At 38.0% G+C, this 19,341-nt stretch overlaps 1 protein-coding gene across 5 annotated transcripts in view; it reads left to right on the top strand.

Annotated features, from left to right (window-relative positions):
• LOC127631475 (fibronectin type-III domain-containing protein 3a-like) overlaps positions 1 to 19,341 on the top strand; it is a 123,501-nt gene that overhangs the window by 46,735 nt on the left and 57,425 nt on the right. The window contains exons 1-2 of one of the 5 annotated variants that reach the window (XM_052109604.1): positions 135 to 330; positions 3,611 to 3,686. In XM_052109604.1, the coding sequence (XP_051965564.1) occupies positions 319 to 330; positions 3,611 to 3,686 (88 nt within the window). In that variant the 5' untranslated portion in view covers positions 135 to 318. Of the gene's footprint in view, positions 1 to 134; positions 331 to 653; positions 855 to 1,161; positions 1,203 to 3,161; positions 3,280 to 3,610; positions 3,687 to 19,341 lie in introns of those variants that run through there. The other 4 variants (XM_052109602.1, XM_052109605.1, XM_052109603.1 and 1 more) reach the window with 4 other exon arrangements.

Genomic DNA, 19,341 nt, shown 5'->3' with positions numbered 1-19,341 from the left:
GCTACTGCCGAGAGAACAGATAAAAAAGGGGGAGACAAAGCGCAAACATGGGCAACACTCATGTTATCTTGTAAGCAGCTTTTCAAGCTTGCGCATTTAGGCGAGACCTCTATCCCTTCCTCTAACCGGGGCTCTGCTAAGAGGGGGTGAAGAGTTCAGGCTGGCCCCCTGCACACCGTGCAGCCCTGCCAATCTCATGAGCACTGGGTGAAATCCGGAAGAAGGGTGGCTTGGACACCCAGAACGCAGGGAGGGTACCAGATTCCTTAAAAACAGTCAGCCAGCCTGTTGAAGCAGACGTGGCTGGATGAGAGTGAGATGCGTGCTACAGTAAGTCAAGATTCACTCTTTTCTGAAATGGGTATGTGCATGACGTGTCAAACTGCATGCTGCCAAGGAACAGGACTTGGAGAATGTGTCAATAATGCAGTGTAGGAGAGTTATAGGTGGGGGGTGTATTACAAGTTGTGCTGCAGAACAAAGGAGTGAGCAAACGAGTAATTGCTTGCTCACACTTGAAAGTAAATGCAAGCACACATGAACGCAACACAACAGCATGAAGCTGCTTGAGCCTAATTCAATAACACCTCCCTTGGCCACCCCCATCGTTGCGTGTGCTGTTGCTCATGCATCACTCTTACCGCTGTACGAGAACACGCTCTAGTGTGTGTGTGTGTGTGTGTGTGTGTGCGCTAGCCAAATGGATAGCTGATGTGTCTCAGTGGCACTCATGAATGGGAACAGAGTGTGAGACGCAAGTACAAAGGATGGCTGTGCTAGGGGAGACCCGCAGTTGGAGCCCTAAGCCGTGGGAGTTTAGACACTATAACTGCGACTTCAACCACAAGTCTGAGGTAAATGAAATGTGCTTGCTGCCAAGTTTATTTCCTGCAAAACACACATCGGTTAAAAGGACACGGCTCTTGTTTAGGTTTCAGAGTTTTTACAGATATTTATTCAGGGTTTGTTTCTTCTCGTATGACATTGTTTATTCATTGTCCTTGAATTGAGACTGCTGTTTTATTTTAAGAATTAGGCAATAGAAAGCTAGTCACCGTTGATTTTGTAGTTGGGTTCAAGGTCCTTGCGTTCAGTTGGTATTTACCTCCGGAAGGACTGTCAGTTCTTAAACTCGGCTGAGTTGAGAGGAGTGTGTTCCTGTTGCTCTTGGCATGATTTGAGCTGTTTTTGCTCCAGGCTTTGTAAGTTTAACTCTTGAGAAAATGATTTACAGTATGGCTTACAATTGCTGCCTGAAAATAAACTCTCTTCAACACATTCTGGGCTGTTTCACAGAATAACCAATAGACCACCCGATTTGTCTCTAATGAAGGTGTCATCACACCAACGTTTTAGTATCTTGAATGGAAGTTTCATTTTGGTTTAGCCTTTGTCTAACAATGTCATTTTGACCGTTTTAGAAAATGGAACTACAGCATTTTATGGACCCAGTGCATGTTCTACCTGTTGACTTTTAATAAATTGCATTTCTCAGTACTCTCAATGTGACATTTATTCATGGTTCATCTGCATCGTTGATGTGTCACCCCATTCGATATTCTCTTATGAGGAACACGCAATCACAGAGCCCTTGAGAGTGAAGGACCGTCGAGAGCAGAACAAGGGTGCATATATTTTAAAAACAGCCAGTCAAATTACTTCCTGCTATAGTCTTTTAGATCCGGACCCCTACTCTGCTGAAATAGATCAGTGCTCCTGCTCGACTCCAAGACAGATGTGTCATCAAGAGTGCCTTAACAAAAAGCTCAATGGAAGACTGACTCTGAGTGATTTCATGGAACAAGTGGTACTCTGATGAACGGAGCGTGCCGCTCCTCCTGATTTGAGACCCATACTGATGATGGGGGTTTGGACGTCACAACCAGTGATGTTGTCCTTTCCACTTCACCATAATTCATCCTTGAGTGATCTAATGTCAGCAGTTTGCACCAGGTTTATTGAACGGTGGACTCTTGCTTGCCCTTCTTTGTTGTGTTGAATTATTGAAGCTGCTGTTGTTTACAGAGATGGGTTTTTGGTTGTTGATTTTTAAAGGGAATTTAAAATGATGAGCTCCAATTTCTTGCCAAATAATTTCCTTCACTTAGTTGGTTTTATTTAATTTCACATCAAATTACTTGGCAGCCACCTTCTTACCAAAGCAATTTAGAGCACAAATGTGAAGTGTACAATACATAGTGTTGATGGTGTGACAACAACTACATCGTTGTTAATTAACTGAATCTGTACATTTTTGTGAAGAAAATGTAAGTGGTGCTTGAGTTGTTGCTAGGGCATTGCTGTTTGGTTTCTAGGGTGGTTGCTAGGTTGTTTCTTACTAGCCCAAGTCTCAATGATATTCTTGTCACTACACATGGCTCAAGACCCTCCTATAATGTAGATCTATGGGATTTCTTTTTTTTACTAATTTTATAATCTACTAAATGCAACGAGCCATGCAATTTAAGGTATCATTCATGTCCATATTGCAAACGTTCAGGACAAATTAGTGTTGGGGGTTTTACTTGTGGTTAGGGGTTGGTCCAAAGCCCTAAACCCTAATTATGAGCAGCAGTAATAGTGATGTTTGCATTAAGAAGCAACACTATTAATTACACTAATCAGGAACATGCTCATCAGGAACTATCTGGAATGTTTTGTGTGAGTTTAAAGGACAGCTTTTTTTTGTGTCTTTATTTGCTTGAAGCTTTGTTTTGACATTAGACAGTGTGATGTGTAATTGTTTATGAAGGGGAGATATTGTAGAAACATGAAATTAAATTTCAGACATCTCAGGTTCACACACAACTCCTCTGAGCCACTGTCATTGATCTGAAAACTGGAGGAGTTTAGTGCACCTCAAAGACAATAACAGATACATTTTGACATCGCTATTGATCTCACTAGAAACCAAAACATGTTACCCATAGCCTTTTATTTTTTTAAAGGCATGGAATTAGCAGCGTATTGCTGCCACCCAATGGTTGGTGTGAACAATGTAGGAACCCCCCCCCACAGGTTTCCCCCTCCTCTTTCTGGGAAACAGAGCCCATGCGTCATAGCTTGTAAAAAAAAATAACGTTTTCTATTTTGTACCTCCCTCAGAAGTGGATGTAATAGCAACATATTTGTGCTGGGTTTCATGACAGCCACATTTATGCTTGATGTATTGTTCTGGAATAAATCCGAGCCACGTGAACCATTCTGCTGATGTTAGATTAGGTCAAGATGAGGGTAGCAGGAAGTTTAGTTTAGATGTTATTCATGGAGCCCTCACAGGTAGAGCAATTCAAATTATGTGTACTACTCTCCTGGAAAAAAAAGTCTGAAGCTGGTTTGCTGGTTTTAGCTGGTCTTCCAGTCTGGACTAGTCTGGTTTACTGGATTAAGAAGAGTTTTGGGCACTTTTTAGCTAGTCAGGCTGGTAGACCAGTTGGCTGAACAACTTTACCATCTGAACACCAGCTTGGCCAGTCTGGGAGACTCGGGAGACTTCTATTTAAGTTTACAGAATTTTATGGAATAAGAGAGCGTGTTTAGCTGGGGTACTGAGTTTTGAAGTGGTTTGAACATATTGGTTTCCACTAACAGTGTCTCTTGTTCTCACCAGGTAATCTTGGTGCAAGTAAACCCAGGAGAGGCCTTCACAATCCAGCGAGATGATGGTCAGTTTCAGTGTATCACAGGTAAGACCTCCTTAACTTCTTGTGTTGAAGGATTTCTGTGGGATTTAACCTGCAATTCCATTCATCTAGGAACAGTATTTACTTTCCCGGAAGCACAATTTAAGATGATTTAATGCTGAATAATACCTATAAGTCCTCTTAATCGATTGTAGAGATGTGAGTGGCCATGTTCCCAAATACTTGAATACACAATTTTTTTCTTTTTAAACAACAGTAGTGGGTAAAAACTAGTAAACTCTGTCCTCAAATACTCACAATTATTTTCTTCTGTAAAATATCAGATTATGTTATGTTTAAGTTGTGTTCCAGTGACTGTGCTGAAAAACATCACACAACAACAATTACACAATAATAATAATTCAAATCAATTACAAGTTTAAAATGTAAACACAGATTCTTTATTTATTTATACTCTCATGGTGGAAAAATAGTGCAAAGCAAACAGCAAAAGTAACAATCACCAACCATGTCTTCAGTTGTGTTTCAAAATTACAACAGAGTACAACTGCAAATAAATCCTGATAAAGTAAAGAAGTTCAGAGTGAAACACACTCTTAGAATGTAAATATAATACGTAAGTGGAACATGCTAACACCAATTAGGTAGTTAAATTATCAACACTCTTGTCCCATGGAACAAATTGTAAAAATAGTGCAAACACTGTATCAAAAAGTAATGATCCCAACTATGTCTTCAGATAGTTTACAAAATAGTGCAAAACAAGATGATAAATTAAAAAACAAATCAATAAATTAAATTTAAATAAAAGTGTCATTAAACTGTAAACACTGATATACTCTTGCAAAATATAGAAATGAGGCTGACATGAAAATGTCTTTGTAGTGCAAGTTGCATAACACACATACTAGTGTGATTCAGTAGCTTTCAAAAAGAGAACAGGGCTCACACCTTAAGATTTTTGGTCAAGAAGACCAACATATTCACTGTAGCTGGTTTCAGAAGAGACCTTTGGCATGCCACTACATTTCCAGCAGCGCTGAACACCCTCTTTGAGGGTGTACTAGTGGCGGGGATGCACAAGTACTTTTTCACCAAACGACTGATGTTAGGGAAATTCACCTCATGTACCTTCCACCACGTAAGGGGATTGCTTTCACCATCTGCAAGTGGCCCAAGTGGAGGTAGCTCCTCGCTTAATAACAAGCTCCTCCTCAGCCTCACGTCAGCCTTCCGCCACGCTTGTTTTCACTCCGCACAGAGAATGTCCGCACGTGAACAGTGAATCGTGCGCGCGCACAAAACTACGTCATCAACTAGACTTATCGTTATTATCGTGAGGAGACACATTTTTATCGTGAGGAGAATTTTCAACGATATATCACAAACGATAAGATATCGCCCATCCCTAATCGACTTACAGCACAAAAAAAAATCAAATATGTTCTTACTGGCTTTAATTTTTTCACTACACGTCTCGTTGTGGCCAGAATAAGTACTTGTTGCATTAATCGCTGTTAGGACGAGGTGTTGGAGTACGTATGTTCATTGGACTGCTTGTCAATGATTCACATCATGACTCTAAGCAGACCCCCCCAAAGGGAATCAACACATCCTTATTCACTAAGAGAGCCATCCAGTGTTGGGTCTAATTGCCATATGTATCAGAAGCTCAGTCACAACAGTCGGCTAGTGTTTGTCGGTCTCGGTGGGGTTGCAGTGAGACATCTTACACCCTCTCTTTGCCTGCGAGGAGCTCTTTTGTTCACGGCCATTGTGTGGGACGGTGCGAACATGCTACAAATTGCAAACCTCCCTGATTGGCAGTTGCTGCAATAGGGAGAAGTGGAGTGTGACTGTAATTGAAAGATTACTGTGCCTTGGGAAACTATTGATTAGGAAAAACAATGGCATCCAGCTCATTGTATGTGGTAAGCTTGATTGTTCCGCTCCTAGCAGGCCTGATTAGCTTGGCAGTGATTTGAATGTAAGCAGTCGGATGAGTTGAAATGAGATTGATTAGCATTTGGCTAAAAATCCAAATGGAAGTGGTAGCCAGTTTGTTTGGAAAACTGTTTTTGTTTGGTATCTTTTTCAGTTACGGCAAGCACTTTCTTTGTTTGATTGCCTTATCAAGAATCGCCATTCATTTGCATACATTTTTAAGTCAGGTGACTATCCAACCTGAAACTGACTCCTGTATGAAAATTATTGTAGAAGTATCACACCTCCATATATTTTAGTAGAGAAAAAAGCACTCAGAAAAAGAGAAAACTGTGTCCGAACCAAAGTTATTTGTCTACGCTCGGACAACTCCGATGCTGTTAAAGCAAAAATTTTGCTTGACACATTCACAGACATTCAGAACATACTTGAAGTTTAATAATAAATAATGGTCAGCACTTATATAGCGCCTTTTTAACCTTAGCGGTATTCATAGCGATTTACACTGCGTCTCATTCACCCATTCACACACCAATGATGGCAGAGCTTCCATGCAAGGCTCAAGCCTGCCATTGGGTGCAACTTGGGGTTCAGTGTCTTGCCCAAGGACACTTCGGCATGTGGAGTCATGTGGGCCGGGAATCGAACCGCCAACTCTGCAATTAGTGGACAAACCGCTCTATGACCTGAGCCACAGCCACCCAAGTTTAGTATGCAGCTATGTAGAATAGAATTGTGGGCCAGTGCAACATGATGGAAATAAAAACCAACCGACCCACTAAATGTCATTATAGCCTGTCACTCAATACGATTGTGTCTGATTTGATAAACCCAGCCAGTTGAAATGGAGCATTTAAGCATTCATCTCAACTAGGGCTGGCCGATACATCGAATACCCATGATATTATCGCGATGATTTGACTGACGATATAAAATTCAAATGGTTTTATTGATCTTTTTATTTGGTAATTACGTTTCAAAAAGTGCATCAGTACTACATAAGGACTGCCGGTTCAAGCATTCGCGCAACTCCAAACATTAGTAACCGCTATAAAGTTTTTATACAAATCGACAAATGTTAAGCAGTCAAGGATAGTTTGGCCAAGTTCGGAATGGCATACTACCATACTACTCTTACCATTCCTGCCATTGACATATATGGCAGAAGTAGTAAGAGTAGTATGGGTAGTATGCCATTCTGAACTGAGCCTATGACAGCAGTTCACAAGATGCGAAACTCATAACTCTCAAACAAACATTGCACTTTCCATTTCATAATAAAAGCTCCTGGTGAAGTTAAAATAAACATTGCTGTACTTGCAGTGTCAAAATAATAACCCCAGTTTAGGGTGAAATAAATAGGACAGAAATATATTAATTAATCTTTAACAAATCTTATCCTGAAAATAATAATAATCAGTATTATATTATAATAATAAACTTGACTGGGTTCCACAGTAATAATTTAGAACTATTTGTTTCCAGTGAAAAGTGATATAGTTTTTGCACACCTTGTTCATTCACATAGTAAAAATATATGAAGCTAAATAAGATTTTTATTAAGCGTCCATATATAATCTATGTGGCTACAATGGCTGTTTAGATGAAATGATGGTTCCTCTGATTTAAAAAAAACAAAAAAACAAACACTTCTATTTTAATTCAGAGCAACATAATTATCGTGATATTTAACAAATATCGTTAATTTGATGAAAAATATTGAGATATAACTTCTGAAGCCATTTTGCTCAGCCCTAATCTCAATACAATCTCCCTGTTGACACAGGCGGAGGTCTTTTTGGGACAAAGAATTCTTTCCCGTCACAAAGAGGCTAAATTTAGGCACAAGCTTCACCGAAGGGGAAGGATCTGATGAGGAAGGGTAGTGTGAGGCCGAGCGGGGCTGGCATACACTGGTTTGTCACTGGGAGTTATTGTCTGTCAGTGATGTGAGTGGAGTGATGACTCACTGTTGCAGGAGCCAAAGGAAGAGTGTGTATGTATGTGCATGTTTTTAACCCTGAAATTTTAGCGTGAGCTGGGGGTAATGCTAAAATCTGCAGGATAAACCAGAGGGAAGTATCCCACTCTTCCTGGTTTCTATATTGGTGCACATGGGCATTAGTCCTATAAGTGAATTCATTCATGTGATTTTAGTAAGTAGAAGTATGTGAACAGTTCACCCAAAAATGTAAATGATCATTATTTACTCACACTCATGTCATTCCAAACCTGTATGACTTTTAATGTGGAATACAAAAGCTACATTTTTGTTTAATATTTTGCACACTCTTTTACTTATAATAAAAGCGAATGGGGACTTTTCAAGCTCCTAAATGGAGCCTTTTGTGTTTCACTGAAGTAAATAACTCAGTTCAAACAACATGAAGGTGTCACCTCGTTCCTTTTTTATGGTGCATGCTATGGCAAGTATCACTATTACTACTGAGTCCAATAGTGCCCATCCACTTTTTCAACCATTTTGGTTCTGAATCTATTTTCCCATTAATTTCTTCCACAGGGATTCTATAAATTCCTTCGTATGACAGTTCTAAGCCATAAACTAACCTAAAAGGAGCCAAGGTGAATCACAAGATTACAAAATTTGATTTAAAGAAAAAAAGTATTAGAAAATTGGGAATAATACCTATTTAATGTCTTTCTTAGGGTAAGGGATCTGAACAAACCCCTAACCTCAATGTTAAACTTTTGATTTGTAACTTGTCCTTCATAATGTGTGTAGTAGTAGTGAAACCCCAAATCATACAAAGAGACATTGTAGTACTTAAGCGCAAATTTTGCCTGGCGAATGATAAAACGGGTGAAAAAAAAAATCTGAAAATCACCCAACAACCACCCAGAACACCCTGGCAACAATCTAGCAATGCCCTACCATTGTGGTTTTCTTCATAAAGTGAAAAAAATGTTGCACTCCCATTACCCTCATTGCCTTGTTGCCTCCACTATTTCATTATTTTTGTCCTCCTCGTCATCTCTACTCATGAGTGCTTGAACTTGTGACGCACTTTGAAAATGACGGGTCACATCTGATGCCCGGGGTGTTTCCATGCTGACATTCAGATGTCAATCTGCTGACAACCCAAGAGTCACGGCCTGATCACGTATTCCGGGTGACATCACACACTTCGCTGTTGACTTGCCTTATTCTTGTGCGTCACAGGCCTTTCATCTGATTTGGTCAAGTACGGTATATTTTATGTTCATAATTTGATTTGCTTGTGATGTTTTCTCTAGAGGGAAACCGTCACAGAACCTGCAATTCTGTTTGGACATCAGGGTAAATGGAGTTCTGGAGTCCATAAAAAACTGAGCATGACACAGCCTATCAACCTGGCCAAGATTTAGAAATGTCTCCTATCGACCAGTTAGTTTGTCTCAAAACATTTTCTCTCCAGACTATTGGTTGAACAATAACTGGGAACCTTTCTTTAAAACATGTAACTGCAAGCAAGTATCATGTTATTACTACTGTATGTGTTCAAGGTATTTCTAACGTTTAATACTAGCGTTAGGGGGTTGTTCAAATATTCCATCACTATACCATGGTATGTCCACAGTACTCTTTTATGAAAGTAATATGCTGGTCCACAGACTGTGAGGTACAGCAGTTTTGTTTATGGTTTCGTCTGCTGTGTGATGTGTGCATTTGCACGAACTCCCACTGATTGTGTGATGTGTTTTAGAGACATTATAGTGTGTCTGTCTGTCTGTTGTGTGTTTGTGTGGGTGGGATCTTTTCCCTGTGAGTGTACTTTTGTGTGGGTGTATTCATAAGGAGTTACTCACCGGAACAGTTGGGGTTGTGACTGAAGCCAGCGATCAGCTCTCAGTACTTCGACACCGTCCATTGAATCCAAACAGAAGTCCTTAGTAATGTCACGATGTCTGTATACAGATTACATCTTTATTCCACTGACACTTCTCTCTCTCTCTTGGTACATAAAAGTGCCAAATCACTTATATGAGACTAAACAAAAACAATTATTTGGCTATAGGTTGTCATCAAAGGAAACATTAGACTTTGTTTATCACTTCTTTCAGGTTAAATAAAATTTATTTGCCTTAAGGTTGACACCAAAGGATATTTTAGTTTATCACTTATTTGATGTCAACCTAAAGGCAAGAAATTATTTTATTTAGGATCAAAGGAGTGATAAATATGGTTTAATGTTTTCTTTGAGATCAACCTGTAGGCAAACAATCACTTTGTAACAAAGAGACAGTTAGTCTAAAGTAATCACTCATTGAGATTATTTGCCTGAAGGTTCACAAAGGTTTATTTTTAATCTACATTTTTGAGACTCAATAAAATGAATATTTTGTCTATAGGCTGACATCAAAGAACGTGCTAAAGGCCAAATCACGGATTTGAGACTAAACAAAAATTATTGTTTGGCTATAAATTGACTTCAAAGGATGAAGTACATTTGTTTGTTTATTACAAATTTCAGATTAAACACAATTATTTGTTTACTATAGGTTGATATCAAAGGGTAGGCTGCTTATCAATCATTTGATGGCCATTTGTAGGAAAACAGTCATTTTGTTTAGGAATATTAGTCACTCACATGAGATTATTGAACTTACTATACAGAAGCATAGTTTACAGAAACATATAATATATTTTAAATGAATGTTAAAGGAATAGTTCACCCCAAAATTGTAATTATCTACATCATTTACGCATCCTCATACCATCCTAGATGTGTATGTGTTTCTTTCTTCTGCAGAACACAAAGATTTTGGAAGAATATTTCAGCTCTGTAGGTCCATAAAATGCAAGTGAATGAAAGCCAAACATATGAAGGTCCATAAAGTCATTATAAAAGTAATCCATAACACTCCAGTGGTTAAATCCATGTCTTCTGAAGCAATCCCATCGATTTTAGGTGAGAACCGGCCAAAATGAAATTCCTCTTTCACTATAAATCGAGACTGCAGTCTCCTTGGTTATTGTGATTTCAAGCTTGATTAGACTTCTTTCTAGGGCTCTGCGCATGCGTCAAGCACTAGGAAGTGTAATCCAGCTTGAGCTCATAATCGTGCCTAGAGACCGCAATGGCATGATGTACAGTGGAAAAGGAATTCCATTTTGGTTGGTTTTCACCAAAAATGTATTGATTGCTTCAGAAGACATGGATTAAACCACTGTCATATTGGCATATGGATACTTTAAAGATGCCTTTTATGTAATTGGACCTTCAGAGTTCTGGCCACCATTCACTTGAATTGTGTGGACCAACAGAGCTGAAATAATACTCTAAAAATCTTTGGTGTGTTCTGCTGAAGAAGGAAATTCATACATTTCTGGGATGGCATGAGACTGAGAAAGATGAGAATACATTTTTTTGCGTGAACTTTTCCTCTATGTATCATCCACCTCTAGTTTTACATACTGTAAAATGTTGCATTGAATTAAATACGTCAACTTGCGTAAGAATGCTTTTATGAACGAATGACTCTCAAAGCTTCTATAGAATGATACAATATATTTGTTTTGAAATTATTTGTATTATAAATTCATCTTTCATACTCTATTTCTTCCTCAAACACTTCATTCACTGTATCTGCAGTCCATAGCTTTCAGAATGAACGAGTCGATGACTCATCCCGCTTTGCAGAAGGCTTTAGGGATGGAGAGAGAGAGAGAGAGAGAGAGAGATGGATAGCGTGAGAGAGTGAGATTGTTTTGGCGAAACATCCAAGTCCCTTTTGTTTATGCAATGATAATCCTTCAACAATTAGCCGTGTGCAAGGTTGAACAAGCATAATTAATACTCTCATATATCCCACACGCATGTTCACCTCTGTTTGTGATGTTATCTTTGTATAACGCATGGGGGTGCACACACTGGCTCTATGCACTGAAAAATCTGCGTGGGCTGTCTGGGGAATTAGGGAATTATCATACCCCATTGAATATTGTATAAGAAATAAAGAAGAATTCAAATGATCCAAATTAGCCCCCCCAACACACACACCTATGGTCTGTATTGCATTATTCTTTAAAGCATCACTAGAGAGGACAATGGGAGGTTGGCCAGACAGAGATGCTTGTGTTCCTTAAACATCGGTAAGGTCTTTCCTCCCTCTGTGCATGCCAGTGGACGTCATTCATGCTCCTGGGGCATGACGAGGGTGCTTGTTGTTGTGCCGCTGTGGCGGATGCAATTGAAATATTCAGCATTCAGTTAGCATCGCCCAAACAAAAGAAGAGATGCCTTGTTTAATTGCTACATATTAGGGTTGCAAAATCTTTTTAAATAAACAATTAAAATAGTCAACAAATGTAATTAATAATTGGGACTTCTCAAACAACCTTTGATAATCACTTCATAGTAGGGTTGCCACAATACCATAATCATATCTTAGGAAACTATACCAGTTAAAGTATCACGATAACATGTAGTATCATGATACTGCACGATAGTGTGTTAATTCTTAACACAGTTCATCATAGTGGTTCTTAGAATCTAGTCATTCCACTTGTTGCTCTGGAAGTGGTGAAAATAACTGATGGATGAATTAGAAGGCTTAAATAGACTTACTTGTTACCCAATACATTCATAGTTTGATGTAAAACATTTTTTTTTTAATCTTCTCCGCATCAAAACAGCCAGTTGAAACGTCAATGGCTTTTAACTTTTATTCCATTATTCTGTGATTATTTGAATGTTGGTAACAAAAATAAAGAGAGTGTAACGTTGAAAAGACTATTTTGAGCAACTGTTTCATTATTACAACTGCTTCATCCCCTCTCAGTACAACCGCATCGGCCCCTCTCTCCTGGTAAAGAGCAGCGCGAATGCAGATTGCACACACACCGGTTTGATCGTACGGTTCAGGGACATGATTAAACCCTGACCAAACCGGTTGAGGCTGCGTTTCCCAAAAGCAGCGCAAGTGAAAGTTTATCATAGACTATTGGCGCCAATGTTTTCGATGCTAATGGAAAGCACAGCCCTGATCATATGTGCGAAGTTACCGCCATCATGTATTTGTAATGGGGGGAAAAATACTGTACAACATTAGGTTTTGCAGGGGAACAGTAAATCTGTAAATGTTAATATAAAGCATTTAGGTTAAATGTATTGGCACTATTCTGCAGAAGCAGTGGGATGTGTCTGAAGGTGTTTAATAAGGTTGCTGGTGTTTCCCCCTTTGGCTTGAAATCTTTGTAGGCATTCACGGCAGATGGGTTTTCCTGGTCTCATTAGGCAAAACCAAAAATAATTCAAAATCTCGTTACGGGAATTGTGTTTTTTTAAAAGCTTCTCACTGTCCAAAGTTTTATTTAAATCCATATTATCCATTAGGAGACATGACCGCCAAATTAAAACGGTGTGTGTGTTTTAAACATGGGAAAACCACACACTGAAATGTAAACTATACCATATAAGGGGCATCTTAAAGGGCACTGCGTGAAGGGGATGCCACTCGAATGGACTACATTTTTAATGTTATTGAAGACATGGGTCTGATTCAAATGAAGGTTTTAGCGGAAATAAAGTTTACTACCACACATGCAACATAACTTATGGTATTACCATATAAACTGTACTACACTTTAAAATGTGGAACCGGCAGCATTTTTTGCCATAATAGCATGGCACTGGTATACTGTGCAACCCTACTTTATAGTATAAAAAAAACAAAATATTTTTCTGCCTGGTCAGGACGTTTCCTAAAATCTTAAATTGTGGTGATATCGATAGCTATCATAATTCTTCCTAGTCGTGTTCTGCTCTTAAATATTTTAGCAACTAGATATTGACCTTGTGTGGCATAAAACTGGTCTTGCAAGTCGTAGCGTTATCTGTTTTGTTAGTGAATTGTTCTCTTGTCAGTTGATTTCAATGAATTGGTCAGAATCATTCACTGCCTTTTTAGCCTTATGTTCATTTGCAAGGTATTAATATAGCCAGTGGATATTTTTATAGGGCATTTTATAAAATACGCTGTTATCTTTACAGGCACGGAAACACAGTCTGTAAAAATTACTGACAAAACCAATTCACATGGGATTAAAATCACTTAGAGCCTCACATTACCCCACATCCCCTATATAAAACTAATCCCGTCCGAATAGGGCTTAGGTCTACATTTGTTACTCATTTGAGACTAAACGGAAAACATTGTTTGCCTATTAGTTGAAATCAAAAGACAAATTATTCTCTGTTTAGCCTATGTTATTTTTATGTTGACAGATACTATTTAGTTTTGTCTCTTGTGAAGTGTTCATAAAAACTTCAAGAATATTACATGCAAACAAATCAGACAGCAAAACCTTTTAATGTACTATAGAAAAGACAGTAGTTTAGGTCTTACCTGCCTATGAAGAGGCCGTGGAGCAAGCTACAAATAGTGTGCAATGAACAAAATGGATAAAGTAACTTGTTGGAGGATTGGGAGCAATTCATATGAAACGCTTCATAGAAAATAAAAAGGTTGGTTTTATTTGTCCCATGTGCCACATCAAGCACTTTAACAGAGCACTGTACCTGTTCATTGCGGATGAGAGGTTTTTCGACAGGACGTAAGTTACATTTCACCATTATAATGTATTCTAATAATGCAAGCATTTCCCACTCTCATTCTAATAGGGGGCTGAAGAGGGCATCAAATAAGCACCGTCTAAGCATAACCTTAGTAATCCCTCTATCCATTCTCCCTACCTACGCATCATTTCTTTTGGATGCTGTCTGGAAGCACTAGCACTCTTTAATCTGCTAATGGTGTGCTGTAGGCCCACACACAACAGTCTCTAGAAATTTTCTCAGAATGGTGCCAAAAACAAAAAATATCCAGTAAGCGGAAGTTCTGTGGATGGAAACACCTTGTTGATGAGAGAGGTCAAGAGAGAATGGCCAGACTGGTTCGAACTGACAAAGTCTACGGTAACTCGGATAACCAATATATACAATTGTGTTGAGAGGAATATCATCGGCACGAGGGCGACTTACACAATATTAGGCTATATATTATGTTGTGTCCGTGTATGATTTTTCATGCAATGTCTTATCACCTGCTTTTGTCTTTTGATTGCAATACTATTTTTACATCTGACTTGTGAGGATAAATTTGTTTAATGGCCAATTGGTCTTGAATTTGCAATAAAAACAACATGCTGTTACATGTTTATCGATAGTGCTCACTGTGTTCACAATGTTTTACACCACTTTTGTACACTAATACTAAAGTTACCTTTGGTTTGACTACTTTTATTAGCAGATTAATTTCTGCCACAATGTTTCTCAATGAGGGCTCGTTGCAGTACCATATTTGACCATAGATTCATATTGGACAAAATAAGGGGGTGCTGTGGAGTTCAGCAGCAGATTCTGTGCCCCACATGCACATAGATCTATATCACAATACTAGGCCTGCTTGTGAATGCATATTTCAGGATTTTGAACACTATTTCGGGCAAACATATTACATTATTGGCAGTTTCTAGCATGTACCTTAATTTTCAAATGAATTCATATTTAGGTGGGGCTCTGACCTACCTGCCCATATAGATGAGCCGCACCTGATGTTGGGCAATTCCCCACTCGAGTTGCGTGAACAGAAAGAGCTGCACGTAGGCAAAATGAACCACTTTTAAAATGGTTTATTAACACATCCTATACATACTTAAGATTAATCACTACAACCACAACATATATGTAATATTATAACTTACATCTGCAAAGACAATGAAGCGAATGAACAGGTGAGCATCAGAGTGCATAACTTGCATAAAAATGTGCTACACGCAGTGCTGTATCCTATACTGGCTAAAACACGGAAAATGATTAACAGTCTCTAAAGCATGATCAATTTATAATACAGTAACTTGGATAATATAGCATAGTTAATACTTCAGTATATTATATTCAGTATATATACTTCAGGTGCACTTGTTTAGTTTCAAATAAATAAAGTTTGGTCATATAACGTGTCTCCGTTATTCTAGCCATCCAATTGAAAGCAAAAATGCATGAAGTGTAAATTCCACCAACGTGTAAATATGCCCCAAATGGTTTGGGGTCTTATGTGGCCAAAAATGAGATTTTTGTTGCCTATCTGAACAAAACCTTAGAGAAGGTTAACTGCTGTTTATTCTCAGAACAGAACCGCCTGTTTGGAGTTATTTTTGGATCTGTGCTTGTGTGTGTTTGTCTCTTCCTCTGCGTGTTTGTTGATGTTTCCTCTGGAAGGCTGACACTGGGGGTCCACGTCAGCAAAACGGGTCTGAAATGAGAGAGTAGCAAAGATGGAGAGAGAGAGAAAAGAAAGGGAGGGGGACGTGGCCTTTTGTGTCTGATCTGTGTCTGTGCTTGTGCGTCAGACTGATGCAAAAGTGTGTCCATCTTTTTTTTTCTTCCTGGACCATCCCCCTTCATCATTCATTCCTTTATTCATTCATTCATTCGTTCATTCTCTCTCTACCTGTTATACCGCACTCCCCTGATCCATTCCAGTTTTCATTCCTTTACTTGTTTCTTAGTCACACACTCTTCATTACCCGGCACCTCCCTTTACTTCTTTATATACCTTTCTGGCTCTCAAACACACACACTTCTAGAGCTTCTCTCCCTGTCTTCTGTAAATCATAAGACACTATGTCATTAAAGTTACATCTCACAAAAGCGTCGAGTACATGTCTTGTCAAATTACACTCCAAAATCAAAAGAAAGGAAAAAAATAATAATTTTGCTGAAAGATGGTGATGCCTGTTTTAGGACTGTTCAGATTTATTTTTTATTTTTTTGCGTTGTGGAATTATTCTCATTACATTTAATCATATTTTGTCCAAATTCTCATTACCATAATGACAAGCGCTGTCTCATTAACATAATGCAAAACATTATATTTAACATTGAATGTATTTAGGTATTCACCTTTTTTAATGACGTTTGCCATTGTTTTACATTATACCAGGGTATTTTTTTATTAATCATTTTTAATTCTCGGATTACCCATAAGCAGATAAGAACTGATCCTCAACTAAGCTACAATATAAAACATATGCATTATTTATATATTATAATAATAATTAGCATTATTCTGTTATATTTTGAAAAGTTGTATTTTTAACTATGGTTAAAATGGTATGCATTTCGCACCTACAGAAATGAATGGCTAATACATATAAAGTTCATTAAGTTATGCAAGCAAAACATGATGGTTATTGGTTGAAAATTGTGAATATTAATTTAAAAATAGTGGTCAAATCTACTAATCTAATAGTGGTTAAAAATCTGTCTCAAAAAGTATTTATATACCATGATAGTGTTTGTATTACCTTTATGCTAAATTTAATAAAAATATTTTTTACTATAATACAGTTAAACAATTACTGTTACAGTAATGAGAATCCAATAGTAATTAACATTGAGCTGGGAATAACAAAACTCAAAAGTAAAATGTTCAGACACATTATGGTAATGAGAGGTAAAATGCATTTTTCACTTGCGAATGAAGGGCTATAAAAAGTTTAGTCATTTATTCAAGCAATACATTGTGAATATCGGTGAAAAGAATATTGGTCAAATTGAGTATCGTTCTGTCTAAAAGAGTATTTATACATTATGATAGTATTTGTTGTACTGCCTTTGTTGATTTAAATAATAAATAATTTCATTCTTTTTTTACATAGTTGTTAAAAATGACTTACAATAATGAGAATCTAATGAGAATCACTATTGAGAATAATGGGAATTACTAAACTTAAAAGTAAAACATCCAGACGCATTACGGTGATGCAAATTTTGGGATAAAATGTGCTTATTTGTCTGGAAAATATTGTCATGATGTAAAAATCATAAAGGTGCATCATATAAGATTCAGGAACCATTGTTATTAATGACAACTGTGGCCATTAAGTGTACTGCAGCTATCTACCGCTCGTGCACACACTCCATAGGAACTCGAGCGAGAGAATATCTGCCAAAACAATTACGTAATGTACAAAGAGGCAGAACGTGATTCACCAGCATCATGCTGACAGATGAGGTAGCATAATTAAAATTACACAGTTATGATTGTTTTACTACAAATTTTGAGACTAAACTAAAACTACTTATCAGCTAACATAGCATACTGATACACATTCAGCTGCATACTACTGAACTATTCAGACAGTTTACAGTTATTTTGCATTATTGAATGTTTTGTATGTCATATGTTGTACTATGAATAAGAAACCAGCGTATTTGCTTAAATTTATACTGTATACCTGACTTTTAGTATAAAGAGAAGATCTTTTAAATTATTTGAACGTTACGAAGCAAGGTAGCTTGCAATTCTTCAGCATTAACAGGCAAGATCAAGTTAGCTAAAATGACACCGATCAATCCTTATGGCACTATATTTCACATGCTTTGCAGTTATGTAAGCTTACCTGTCCAATAAGAAGAATGCCAATTCAGGGTCTGTTTTGATCCTCAAAATCGAACGAAGGTCCCTCTAGGAATCAAATGCCCTGCTGATGTTCACCCTAGTATTCGCTTGACCATGATCACATTCCCGCTTAGCCAGACGGGATTCAGTAGATGGCTCTCGTGAGCGTGCATAAACGTAAAATCCTTTGGATTTTCCTGGCAAAAGCGACTCGCTCCCTTCGCATGAAAATCAGTCTACAGGCTTTAACAGGCAACCTAGGAAGACCAGGAAGGTCTAATTGATTGTGTTACAAGCCATTCACACATTGGCAAAAAAAAAGGCAAATATTACATGAAAATTGTTACATTCTGCACCTTTAATGGTGATAAAATTGGTTTCATATCATTTCAAATAATATGAATTTTACCATTTACTTTTGGCATGAAACATGACCCGGACATGTGTTCGTGAGATTGACATTAACTTGCATACATCCTCACACAAACGGTTCTTTGCTGTCAGCACCTTCACAGCAAAAGCCTGTTGGACAAACATGCCGGCACAGAATCCAGCACATACACGACTCTCTTCATCACATCTTCAGCAACTGACGGATGCGACATTAGCATCTTTCCACGCCCCTGCCAAACCATATCGTAAATCAGAAATCGATCGTCATACTCAGGGCGGTTTCGGATGTAGAGTTGGATGAGGTTCCTTCCACACTCAGGGTGATTTGGCTCAGAGGTGACCTGATACAGGGCCAGCAGTCTGAGTCATTAGTCATCAATTAGACCCCTTCAGTCTCTCCTAAAGCAGACTTCAAAACCAGCTCTGCACTCCACATCAAAGTGATGAGCTAATATTCCTCTATGCTCTTTGTAGTACTACATGGATTTTTATAAGACGGTGTAATGATTTGAATGGGATGTGTTATTGAGTAATATTATTTATGAATAGTCTGGGTTTTTTATAAATTTTGTAATAAAGTGGTTCTCTTTATTAAAAAAGTGGTGCTCCTATTTTCATGGCTGTTGGACAATATGTGCTCCTGTTTAATGTCCAATACTGGCATCTAGAGATCAGGATGGTCGATGGCTTATATAATGCTGATATATAATACAATTTAATAGGGATGGGTCTTGATATTGATTCTTATATCCCATCAATCTTTCACTCCTTACATGCCTACAATAAGAGAAAATCAATCGCATATGCAACCAAATTTTGCACTATGCAACTTAAAATGTCTGTGATTAGCCGCTGGCTGGTAAAGTTTTAGATTTAATTCACCATGATTGAGAAATATAGAGGTAAAGATGTCTAGCACAGAGATGCTTTCACTGCCTGTTGGGAGTAAAAG

The sequence above is a fragment of the Xyrauchen texanus genome, chromosome 38 (genome assembly GCF_025860055.1).
Source record: "Xyrauchen texanus isolate HMW12.3.18 chromosome 38, RBS_HiC_50CHRs, whole genome shotgun sequence".
Taxonomy (NCBI): Eukaryota; Metazoa; Chordata; class Actinopteri; order Cypriniformes; family Catostomidae; genus Xyrauchen; species Xyrauchen texanus.
Note: the sequence above shows the minus strand (reverse complement) of the source record. Positions and strands in the feature narration are given on the sequence as shown.